Source organism: Solanum verrucosum, unplaced genomic scaffold, assembly GCF_900185275.1.
Source record: "Solanum verrucosum unplaced genomic scaffold, falcon-dt-bn FXZP01000079.1, whole genome shotgun sequence".
NCBI classification, from domain to species: Eukaryota; Viridiplantae; Streptophyta; class Magnoliopsida; order Solanales; family Solanaceae; genus Solanum; species Solanum verrucosum.
The window spans coordinates 4,632,297-4,645,878 of record NW_026020368.1 but is presented as its reverse complement, the minus strand read 5'-3'; the positions used below and the strand labels follow the sequence as shown (position 1 = coordinate 4,645,878).

The 13,582-nt window shown below is 37.4% G+C and overlaps 2 protein-coding genes across 2 annotated transcripts in view; one reads left to right on the top strand and one right to left on the bottom strand.

Moving 5' to 3' along the window:
• LOC125838141 (signal recognition particle 14 kDa protein) overlaps positions 1-13,582 on the bottom strand; it is a 325,612-nt gene that overhangs the window by 66,403 nt on the left and 245,627 nt on the right. The window lies entirely within an intron of this gene.
• Positions 42-6,576, top strand: LOC125838136 (uncharacterized). Its single transcript, XM_049517194.1, has 4 exons — positions 42-256; positions 4,479-4,537; positions 5,579-5,760; positions 6,253-6,576. The coding sequence occupies exons 1-4, from the start codon at positions 79-81 to the stop codon at positions 6,323-6,325; spliced, it is 492 nt and encodes a 163-aa protein (XP_049373151.1). The 5' UTR covers positions 42-78; the 3' UTR covers positions 6,326-6,576.

Genomic DNA, 13,582 nt, shown 5'->3' with positions numbered 1-13,582 from the left:
AGTCAAAAGCAACCGACCCGTTAACTGCGATTCGGGTCAAACCTTCCTCTTCATACATATATAGATTCCGCAAACGCAATGGGGAAAGAGGATAGAGAAATGGGTGTGATCCAGGTAGCATTGCTGTGCTTCGTTGTTGGAGTTTTGGGGGCAAAAGCTGAGCAGTTGAGCACGAAAGAGTGTGAAAATCTCGGGTTTACGGGTCTAGCTCTATGCTCCGATTGTAGAACTCTTGCTGAGTATGTCAAAGATCAAGGTTATTTCTAAAACTCTCTATATATCTCTGAATTTAACATGCATATAATTTCTGGATTTTTGTTAAAATTTAGTGTATGAGTTGTGGTAAAAGGTTTGTGGGATTGAGGGAATTTATTGACCTTGACATTGTTTTCAAGGAGATTGAAGATGAGTTTTTGGATCTTTTATAAGTTTTGGATAGATAGGTTGGATATGAGATGGCCTCAGGTGTAGTTTCTTATGAGAGAATAAGGTTAGAGCAAATGGGTCAAGAAGGGGATGATTAAAAGATCTATATCCAGGGCTGATTAGCTTCCTGAATGAGTTGGAGAAAAAACCTTGGAGACTGCAGTATAATTGAAAGAGAACAGGGAACTGGAGGAGTTGTGGATGTAAGGGCCTAGATAAAAAAATCAAGTGATATTGTATACCCTATATGTTGAGAACCTTGTAATGGAGGAAATTTGGTAACGAACCATAAACAAGGCCAGAATTCTTTTTTTAGGAGTTACAGAATCCTACACCAGGTAATAGCACTAGCGGAAGATCTCTCTCTCTCTCTCTTCATGCATGCCAAACAACTTTTACATACTTATCTGTTAGAAAATATGACAATATTGACAATGAACCTAAGGAGAACATAAGTAACTTATCGAATAAAACCTGTGTCATGGTGAGCCACTTCTTTGAAAGCAATTTCGGTTCAACTAGGGTGGTAATCGTTTGAGACTGGTCACTCCTAAAGTTCCACAAAATTCCCAAGCACGTGCACTCGTGGCTAGAAGTTTGGAGTTTGCAGAAATACAATTGAGAGTAACAAGATTGAGAAGAACAACTTTGAGGGAATGAGAGGATTCTTTCGTATTTGATAATTCACAAGATTGGTTTAGCTTTGGGAGGACTATAACCCTTTTCTTCTTTTTTGTAAATATGGTTTTTTAATACTACCTATGTACGGACCGAAATAAAAATGTTACTAGTGTAAAAAAAAAAGGGCTACTTTTATAGGCTAAGTTGTTGGAGTTATTATAGAAACGAACAAGAATTTATTCAAGGAGTTGGGTTACAATATTAGTTTCTGGTGCAATTACATAGTGCAAAAAATGGTTTGGAAAAAAAAGTCAGGCTAAAAGGGTGAGCCATTCCACAACGTGCACTCGTCAAGACCATGAGTCAAGCTAGGTGAAATATTTTGTAATTACCTATTTAAGGTCATGTCCTTAAGACCATGAGTCAAGCTAGGCGAAATATTTTGTAATTACCTATTTAAGGTCATGTCCTTGGTAAGTTGAAATTGTGCCATGTTTTGTACTTTTCCCTAATCACCTCTCATCAATAGTTCTTTGGTCTACTCTACATCTCATGAAACCATGCATAGCCAACCTCTCACATCTCTGCACTGGGCCATCCGTACATCTCCTCGCCACATGCCTAAATCATCTTAGTCTTGCTTTCCACATCTTGTCCTCCACCGAAGTCACTTCCACCTTGTACCGGATATCCTCATTTGTAATCTTACCTCTCTTAATATGCCCACACATCTATCACGTCATCCTCATATCTGTCACTATCTTCTGAATGTGAGAGTTCTTGACTAAAACACTCTGCCCCATACTACAAAGTTAGTCTAACTACCACTCTGTAGAACTTGTCTTTTAAGTTTTTGAGACACTTTCTTATCACACATGACTCCAAATGTGAGCCTCTATTTCAGCGACCCTGCACCAATACGGTGAGTGACATCCTCGTCAATCTCCCAGTTACCTTGGATAATAGACCCAAGATACTTGAAACTTCCTCTCTTTTGCTTGACTTATGTATCAAGCTTCACTTCCTTGTCAACCTCATTGTGTTACGTTACTGAACTTGCACTCCAAGCATTTTGTCTTGGTATTGCTCAATGCCTTAACCTGAAACCTTTAGACTCCAAGGTTTGTCTCCAAACCTCGTGCTTAGCATTTACTCTATCATGAGTCTCGTCAATCAGAACTATGCAAGTTGTGCATCAATGCATCCATCACCAAGATAAATAAAATGGGCTAAGGGTTGATTCTTGGTGCAACCCATCCATAGGAAATGTTATGTCCTTAATTTTATGCTAACACCGTGATACTAACAAAGTGTTTTTACAGTCATGCACACACTTTGGGTCACGTGAGCCCTTTAAAAAGACTACCCAAGTCTTCCGTAAAAGGCAACCAAACCTTTATACTCATGTAGGTGATTCAAGTCTATCTCAACACATGCATTAAGTGCAAAATGAGCTCAATCTTACAAAGTACCAGGAGACGTCAGAGGGATAGGAAATGTAGTGCATATTGAAGGCTCATATAACTTCATTTGATCACAAATTGTTACCTTTGCCTTAGTGGGGAATTGTTGGTTTTATTCAAAATTCGTTGGTAATGTGAAGTCATAGAATTGTTTGTCGCTCCCTTGTGCACTGCTTTGTCTTGTGTAATAGACAAAAGTTCCATTTAGAAAGATTAAATTCATTTTGAGCACTTTATACACCAACTTCTTTCTTTATGGGATTAGTTGAGTTTCCTCCATGCTTGTGGAGGTAAAACTTGGCAACCACACGCGTGTCGCTGCCCCCTCCATTCGGCTGACTCAGCTCGTGAGGCGTGCGTGGTGCAACTGCTGCAAAATGAATTTTGTAACTGCTACTTGAATAAGTCCGGAAACAACACAGTTTATTTTTTGTAACAGCTACAAATTAATTCGTGTTAAGTTGTAGTTGTTTCTTTCATAACAACTCTAGCAGATTGGCCTATAAAAGCGGATCTGTGTGAATTATCAAATACAGAAAAAAAATCATTCTCATTTCCTCAAAGTTGTTCTTCTCAATTCTATTTTTGGGCAATCGTATTTCTGCAAACTCCAAACTTTCAACCACGAGTGCACGTGTTTGGGATTGCGCTTGTACCTTGGGGAGCAACCAGTCCCAAACAATTTACACCATGATTGGGCCGAAATCACTTTCATGGCGGTGGCTCGCTACGACACAATGTTTTATTCAATAAGTTGCCTCTGTTTATTGTCAATAGTTTCCAAATCATGCTTACTCAGCTTCTCTGCTGGGCACCAGAAATGGTATTTGATATTTGCTATAACTCATCCAAGATGAGATTTTTCCTACATCCATGGATAACTAAGATTTGGTGTTTTTGCTCTAGGCAACCAAATGTTTGATACTTGCTTTTTGATCATAGCTCTGTTCAGATTTGTTTAACTAGTTCTAGTCTGGGAAAGAAACAACAAAGGACCAATATCAGGAGCCAATCTAAAGCCAAAATTAATGATAGACTGCTACATAAAAACTATCATTATGGGGCAAACAAACCTACAATGATTTATCTATGCTATAAATATTAAAGAGTTGAAGGATCACAACACCATGTACCCAGTTGGTGGGATTTCGATAAGTTTGAAATTTTCAAGGAAAAGATCATACGAGTACTAAACTGACGTAGAAAAGCTTTGTGGAACATTGGTAAAAACGATCTGGAAGGTAGTGGAAATACCAGCTTATTAGCTTATCTTTAGTGTTGCAAATTCACAAATATTTTGCTTCAATTATGCAACCCTTCGTAAGTACATAAATAACTTTTTATTTTTTCTTTAATGTATGTAATTCACATTTGCTACCTCTGTATCTTTGCCCTCCTCCTTGTACTGCAAAAAAGTTTTCTTAATTTCTATGCAAATACTGGGACCTCTAAAAAAAATCGGGATGTATTATCTGCTGAACTTAAGTCGTAATGTTAAAGGATTATATGGATATGTAAAAGCTGTGTATCGTGCTGTCTGATTGTGATTAGAAATGTTTGAACTTATTTAACCTTTCACCGATATGTCCTGTAATTTAAGATTGATATGATAGAAGTACTAAATTTGATTAATCATTGTGATTTATTGAAAAAAAGGACTATGCGTAGTTAGAGAGAACAACTTCATCAAATGAAAAGAGGAAAAAAGTAGAACCATGGCACTAATGCAGAAAATTTAACCAAATAAAGTATATTCATAGAAGCCATGCTCCATATTTGGATGCAGGAGCTATTGCTGTTTTATTGGTTCTTTCCTTTTTTGTGGATTGTTAGGAGTTTATAATATCCAAATGGACTGCTCTTCTCTCCATGTCCTTATGTAAAAAAAAATCCTAATTTGATTTCATATGCATGTTGACAAGTATAGTTATATCTTGCTAAACAGTATTGATTAAGTGTTTTCTACAGAGTTGGTGTCTGAATGTTTGAGCTGTTGCACAGAAGACTCTGATGATGCCATGAGTAAGGTACAGATGTGACCGAGATATTTCATCTGCTAGAGGTTATTTTTAGCAGCTATAGTTCAGGTTGTATATAGAGTTTAGAAGAGTCTCCTCTGGGTTTCTGGTCTCTAGTGTTACCCAATATTTTTGAAAATCATGGCTTCCATGTAAACATTGTAGAGGTAAGAGATTCATATTAAGATGGTTTTGATAAGGATGTTTGCACCCAAATAATAATTAAAATATAATTGAGGCAAAACTTAAACAGTAGACGAAAACACTTATCTGCCTTTCCCTTGTTCCGCATCTATTTTTTTTTCTTTTTGGTTTGCTTGTTTATTTCAGGGAAGTTGAAAATGTAACTTTTTGGTTTCGATACCTGCCTCAAAGTCCCCTAGTATATGGGAAATGAATAAAGCGGTAAAATATGAGAAGTGGACCACTCGAGTCTTCTTTTTGTAAGCACCGTGACCAAAAAGGTATGGGGAGGTGGAGGGAGAAAATAAGATGCCAAAATATCACTTTGGAGAAGGCTGTCTTTTCTTTCTTTGTTTTTTCCTTTTTTGAATAATCGAGAACTTGCTCGGGCCAATGGAGCATGGTTTGGAACTCGCTGGATAATAAGCCTACTCTACCTTTCTCCACTTAAATACCATGTTTTTGTCTGTAGCAGGGTACAAACCATGACATTTGTCTAACCCACACATTATGTGTTGTGTTCTTACCCCTAGATCAAAGTCATGGGGCATTTTTCATTTCTTTTTTTTTCCATCCTTTTCTCATACTTGGTGGATGGTGGAATTCTTAAAGATTCTACTATTGCATGAGTACATGACATGCTATCTCATAACAGTCAACTAATGGCTAGAGTAAATCATGAACTTCCTGAAACGTCAGACTAACATATGAGCTGTCACATTTTCTCTCAAAAAAAATAAAAAAATATGAGCTGTCAGCCTGTCACATATATGGCAAAGATGGTACTTCTTTACTGATTGATTAACATGATGCCTTTACTTTGAAATGGCACTTCTTAATTTTAATTTACTCTAATTGTGAATGCAGGTTGTTTATTCTGGAGCAGTTTTGGAAGTCTGCATGAGAAAACTAGTTTTCTATCCCGAAGTCGTTGGGTTCATTGAAGAAGAGAAGGACCAATTCCCTTTTGTAAAAGTTCAATATGCATTTAATTCTCCACCAAAGTTGATCATGTTGGATGATCACGGAGAGCAAAAGGAAACCATTAGGTCATCTTCCTTCGTCTCTTTTTCCCTTCTTTCCTTCGTGTTTGTGTTTGAGCACTACTGATTTGTGTTTCTATAATGCCTCTACATTGCATTGAGCATGTTCTGCATTAGTTATCAGGACCGTTATGGCCTGATACATTTTCCAAATCCTCTTTCATGTCTTCCTATTACATTTTCGGGAAACATAATTATATTCAGCCATACAGGTAGACAGTCATCTAGTTGTCACCAAAATTCAACTTTTTGGTCAGAGTCATGAGTATGTGGCATATGCTAAATGATTTCAGAGATCTTAGTTTCAGTCTTATTAGTACCCTTGGGAAGCCTGAGTACAAGGAACTGCAATTCATGGAGTTCAGCTTTAACTAATTTTTTCCTGACGAAAATTTGTTATCACCCTGTGCATTGCATCGAATCATTCCCTTTGCACACATGTTTGATAACAGCCAAATCTTTATTCTGGTTATCTAATGTATTTGGTACGTCTTGCAGAATTGATAACTGGAAACGCGAGCACATATTGCAGTTCTTGAAAGAGAAGGTTAAGCCATCTTCAGATATCTAATGTGGCTGGTAGTCAAGTCCCGTTTTGATCAAGAGCAGTGTTAAGTGTGGGCTTTTCTTCAGAGTTCAGCCTGCATCTAGTTTCAGAAAACTCCAGTTCCCCACTTATTGTTTTTAAGAAACTGTGACATGAAATTAATAGCAACACACAGGTTTAAAGGCTACTTCCATTTACAAAACATGCAGTGGATCCTTGTGCTTTTGATGTATCATTTGATTTCGTCAGTCCTGCTCTCTTTTTTTTTCTATAATTTTCTTTCTCGCAAGAACCCCACCCCCCTCCCCCCCTCCCCCCTCTTTAATTTGTCATTACCAGATTATTGTTTAGGAATACCCCAGAGAAGGAAACACATTATATTATTAAGGATAATTACATGAGGAGCTGGAATATCCAGTTAGCTAGCAAGTCTGCAGTGCAATTTGCTTCTCTATAATAGTGTGAGAACTGAAATTGTCTTCCTGTTTTATCTTTTATAATTTGTTCTAGCAATTGAATAATCTGCCAAAGGTGTTCAATTTCCTTGTATCCATTGTCCAATGCACCACTAACCAGTTAAAATATTCATAGCTTCTGTCAGGTTGTTTGTGCAAATACCAAAGAAAGTACTAGTACATATGCTCAAACAATACATAATTGCTCAGTGGATTCAGATTTTGGAGAGTTGCTACCTGAACACGTAGATGGTCCAAAAAAAACAAATCTCCTAGAGATGTCATCAGAAGGCAGATTGTTATGTAGTGATCTTCATTTTTTTTTTAAAATGGAACTTTGGAAGGGACCTTTTATACGAGTCACCAGATTCTGGAAATATAGGTAGTAAAATTTCTGGCTTGTTTGAATAATTGCTAACGTGAGAAGGGATCTTCATTGATTATGGTCCAAATAGGATGATCTAGCCATAAGGCTAATTCTATTCAGTGTTTTAAAGGGAATAAATTTCATAAATATACAATGAAGTAGTTTCATTTGTACCAAATATAGCCAAGTTTGCAACTACATAAGAAATAGCGTAACTCAGAAGGAATGAGAAGTTGGTGATTGGTGACAAATCTCAATTAGAAGAAATTGGCATGATGAGTCTATTGGAGGACACTATGGAATCAATAGCAATTAAAAACGATAACATTCTTGTTCTACTGGAAGGAAATGAGAGACGATGTAATTAATATGTGAAGCAATGTGATGTCTGTCAAAAGATTGGGAGCAGTCTCTTGGACCACCAGCCTACTATACTACAACCCTTGGAAATCCCTAATAATGCCAGGTTTAGCATAAGTATGAGTTTTGTGGAAATCCCTAATACTTCCAGGGAGCATGAACAAAGACCAAAGTTATAAAGGCTGAAAAACATCTTATATGGACAATGTGCCTATGTTTTAACTGACATGCCATAAACTTTGGTGATTTTCAAGCACTACCAGGCACTTGAGCTTTGTTTTCGAGTAAACTATATGTTAAAATTCTTTGAACAGCCTCCTCACTTCAGTACAACTGATGAAGCTCCAGTGCAGTTGCATAGGTTCCATAAGCTCGATCAACACAGAAGTACCTATATGACTGCACTGCTTTCAGGTTTGTTGTTTTCCGCCAACAGTTATCTGAAACTCGTCATCTTATTCAATGCACCAACATAGACTCGGACACTGGAGATAACAATATCCATATCTGCTCCGGTTCCACTGGAAGAAGAAAGTAGTTTTAAAAGATATCTCTAGTAAGAGGAAGGAAAGGTGATGTTTTATGGACTTAACAAACAAATGTTGATTGTATATATGTTGGACACAAGATTGACATCCAGCCAAGCATGTATAATACGAATTTTGACTCTTCTACTTGGTGCACACATTGTCACTGTTGTTCCTTTTGGACAAGTCAAATGGTAAAAAAGGAAGATTGAAGAATGAACTTGGGGGGACAGGAGTAACAGTTGGGAGCAGTACTTGGAAAACCTGGGGGTGCAGGCGGGGGGTTGCAGTGATGACTAATGAGGAAACACAAAGGGTGAGGACAGTTAATGGAGAAAAGAAGCAAGGGGCATGTAGAAGAATGGCGAAGAGGAGGGGAATATGGTGCAGCGGAAACATGAATCTTACGCCTACTGTGGTTATGCTTCAGCTGATATATTCATGCTATACAAATATTTTCCATTTAAATATCCAAGCTTATATTCTCTCATAGTTCTCATACAGCATTTATCTATTTGGGTGTTGAACCAAAATCTGATTCTAAAATTTGTTGTGTCAACACCTGCATGCCCCCCTCCCTCTCTCTCCATGTTCCCTAGGTTCTATCAGAGAAAGAGGGTTAAGAAGAATAAATGCAAACAACAAGGCTGGTAAATTTCATACCTAAATGTACGGTGAACAGTCTCTCCAGTAAAAGCATGTATGGCCATTCTCTCCACGAATTAAGACTGGTTGAAACTATAGCATCTATACTTTGTGTGACTGCATTCATGGAATACTCAAGGAGTGTTACAGGTACCTGCACAAAATGCATGAACACTACAATTACCAGACCATAATACACTAAACCAAAAAGATGATTAAATAGAAGACAAGTTTGACTGCTGATTTAGAGGCAAACACCATCTTCTAAAACAAAAAAACAGGTTCTCTCTAGTTATATAGTTAACTGCTTCTAAGTCAAATTCAAATTTAGTTTTACTTCTTTTTGGAAACTATTATAAAGCTAGTAGGTTGATCAATTATGTGGAAAATGATAAAACTGCTCTTAATAGATATCTTCACTGTACAAAAACAAACACAACCAGTGTAATAGGGTGGTGTACGCAGCCTTGCCCCTACCTTGTGAAGGTAGAGAGGTTGTTTCCAATAGACCTTCAGCAATATCTTCACAGTACATTACAGCAAATTAGCTGGCATTTGTTATGTAGGAATTTGGGTTGTCTGCTGATGTCATCATTGAATGCAGCAGTAGATGCTGAGTTAGGCTTTAGAAAAGGACTCCATATGAGGGTATTAATTTTGGAGAGGAACTCTAGTCTTAGTTTTTAAGAACAACATATACTTGGGTTGACCTGACTTCTTCTACAACAAGAATACCGTTACAAGGGTTCTTAGGGAAAACATAGAAGATCTTGGCTACTTAAATAAGCAAGAAACTCACAAATCAGAGAGGAGAAATAAACTAATGACTACCTCCTCACAATTGATACTTGCCCTCCTCCTTTTTCCAGGCTTGGGACCGGCTGTGACTTGACAGGCGGAGTTACAAGGGTTCCACACAAAAACAATGCCCCAAGTATGCCAAAACTATGACTACTGAGCAACAAAACAAAACAAAACAAAATGCAACTCTACCAATAATCCAAGGACAAACATAGAAGACCGTAGCATTACCAAGAAACTCTCAAATCAAAGGGGATGATTTCCTCCTAACAAAATCTAGGACATACACACTCAGATAACTAGTAATGAAGGCAATAAACTAACGAGCAAAACTGATTTTCTCCATGGAAAGGAAAATTCCCAGAACTTGTACCCAGTACAAATACTAGTGTCCAATTCTAACAAAATAACAGCCCAGACAATACCGACCACACACCAAACTGCCTAAGTTCAAAACCTGAAAAATAATAGACAAATATAGAAAAAAGGAAAGCAACATCAAGATTGATCAACTAGGAAAGATGGTATTACATAACACCTGGAACCAAATGAAGAAAGCAGCTTGGGACACCAACTCTATATATAAAGCAACTACTTGGAAAACTGATGACAAACACACAGAAGAACGAGAATCTAAAAAAGATGTCAAAGAACATAGACTGCTAATCTGTAAATAGAAGACCTAAGCAAGCTGTGTGCAAACCAAAATCTAATACCTTTTTTCACGTAGGCAAAATTATGAAAGAAAGGAGGATAAGAAACCCGTATCCCTTAAGGAACTGTATGTCATCAAACATGTTCAAAGGGAGCATCTCAGACCTAGTCTGAATTCAAAGATAAGGCTGGATGGAGACTACAAACCTTAAAACTTGACAATTCGTAAAAGCCACAGCCACAGCCCCGAAAGTGTAGAGAATTCTTGCATTCTTGATTGCTAAATATGGAAAGTAATAACAGGATACGTCAAGGGAAAGAGGAGAGAGAGATTAGCTCTACTTTTCATTGCCAAGGATTTCAGTTCAAATTCTTGATTGCTAAATATGGAAAGTAGAAGGAAACCTTAAGTGAAAGAGGAGAGAGAATCAGCTCTACTTATCATTGCCAACTATTTGTTTTCTAATGAACCAACAAAATCCGATGCAGGATTGCTCTGAAATTGCACCCCTATATCCCTCAAAATTCTCCAAGACCCATATTCAGCAATATAATATCTACTGTAATAAGACTAAAAATAACCCCAATTAGTCAAGAGGAAAAAACTCCACCAACATTTACAAAGACTAGACAAGCCAGAGATTAAACAAAAACATATGCTTACAGATTAATAGAGGTAAAACAAAGTCTAAAGATTCTACCATCTGCAATGCGGGAGAACACCACCAAATGAAAAGAACAAAGGTGATCAAAGCATCACATAAAAGAGACCAGACAACCTCTTTTTTTCTAGAAGCCAGAAAGACATACAATGGGAGCACAAAAAACAACTAACTCAGAACTGGAGATAAACATCCCTAACAACATTACATAAATTGTCTACTTAAAAAGAAAATGAAGCTGGATAGCTTCTCATTTGTTATGGCTCAATCCTTCTATAGCAGATATTGGTGCACAGACCCCTTTCTTTGGTGTTCCAACAAACAAAAAAATGTAGAAGCAGACTGAACAAATAACATAATACAGTCGACATAATTTGTCTGGATCAATAAATTTACTTTCAAGTCAGGTCATTAGGCCACATTTCACCACTTTAAGCATATTGCTTTCAATACAATGCCCATCTTGGCAAATCAACCCCTCAAATGTGATAAAATGCCTAAAACTGAGTAAAACTCGAAAATGATGTAATTCAAGTCATAAAATGCATATCAGCTAAAATCCACATCTCAAGTTCCACATCTAATACAATGTGCACACACAACTAACCCTGCAAAAGCATAACCCTGGCAAAACCAATTCGACATTGCTCTCAAAATCCAGTAGTTCAGTTACAAGTATTTTAGGTCTGCACATTTTGCACATGAAATTAGTCTCTCAACATAAGAACAAAATAAGTAAACATATACCTTGTTGAGAATAGCGGACACTCTTCCAAAAACTAGCAGTAAAAACTCACCAACAACTTTAAGTGCACAGGAGAAGCAATATCCCTTGAACACTTCGCCACCTCCTTTTTTAAGGCTTAGAACTGGTAGATTTGAGGCCTACAAGCCACGCAGGAAAAGTTGCACCTGTACCCACTTTTGTTATTATTGACTGAGATGAAAATAAAATAATACTCCACAAATGATCTTAGGGCAAACATAGAAGACCTTGGCTACTTAAATTAGATAGAACCTCACAAATCAGAGAGGAGGAAGAAAACAATGACTACCTCCTCACCATTGATACTTGCCCTCCTCCTTTTCCCGAGCTTGGGACTGGCTGATTTGACAGGCAGAGTTACAAGAGTACCACACAAAAATAATGCACTATGCCATGACTATGACTACTCAGCAACAAAACAAAACAAAGAAACTCTCATAACAAAGGGGATAATTTCCTCCTAACAATATCTAGGACATACACACGGATAACTAGTGATGAAGGCAATGAAGTGACATGCAAAACAGAATGTCTCCATGGAAAGGAAAATTCCCAGAACTTGTACCTAATGCAAATACTACCATTTATCTCATCCAAGTCCAATTCTAACAACATAAAAGCTGAAACAAAACCAACCACACACCACACTACCCAAGATCAAAACCAGAAAAATAACAGACAAATACAGAACAAATGAAAGAAATCAACTAGGAAAAAATGATATCACATAACACCTGGAACCAAATGAAGAAAGCAACCCGGACACAAACTATATATAAAGCAACTACTTGGAAAATGATGACATACACATAAAAGAACGTGAATCTAAAAGAGATGATAAAGCACATAGATAGCTAATTTGTAATTAGATGACCTAAGCAAGCTGTGTGCAAACCAAAACTTAACACTTTTTTCACGTAAACGAAATCATGGAAGTAAGGAGGATAACAACCCGTATCCCTCAAGGAACTGTATGTCATCAAACATGTTCGAAGGGAGACTCTCTGACCTAGCTAGAATTCAAAGAGAAGGCGGAATGGAGACTACAAACCTTAAACCTGATACTACGTAAAAGCCACAACCACAGCCCTGAAAGTGTAGAGAACTCTTGCATTCTTAATTGCTAAATATGGAAAGTAATAACAGGATACGACAAAGGAAAGAGGAGAGAGAGATTAGCTCGTCATTTCATTGCCAAGTATCTGTGTTTTAATTCTTGATTGCTAAATATGAAAAGTAGAAGGATACCTCATGTGAAAGAGGAGAGAGAATCAGCTCTACTTATTCATTGCCAACTATTTGTGTTCTAATAAACTGACAAAATCAGATGCAGGATTGCTCTGATATTGCACCCTCTATATTCCTCAAAATTCTCCAAGACCCATATTCAGCAATAATATCTACTGTAATAAGACTGAAAATAACCCCTGTTATAGAATGTATATAGACTTAATCCTAGTAATATACATAGCTATATATAGGCAGCAGATTTATAGGGATCACTGCAGATCTGTAGGAATCACTCTTTATTTCTTTCCTTAGTTAGCACCTTATGTATTGTATTTATTCACTGTGCACCTACTGGAATAAGATAAGATCTTCCATTCAATTACATGGTATCAGAGCCAATAGGCTCGTGTTGTTTTGGCTGTGTTACGGAAGAAGTTTGGATTTCTATTCCACTGATTTAAAGTGGTCAGTCATCACCACCACAGAAGGAGGCGTATTATATTTTCCAGCCAAACCAGTCTTCACCGGCATCTGGTTGTGAAGCGAGTGGCTGTCACGCACCGGTCATACAGTCTTTTGTTCATCACGGGCCGACACGTGAAGGTGCGTGTCTGGCTGAATTGATTGGGTTTTAATTTATGGCATCGACACGTATTTCTGGTGAATCTCAGGTCTGTTCTGGTGTTAAAATAGATCTGGAAAGTCTGTTCGGTCACTTCTCAGGTCTGTTTTGGTGTTAAAATACGATCTGGAAAGTTTGTTCGTCACTTCCTGGTTCATTTCTATTCTGCTACACTGAATTTGGTTTGTGATT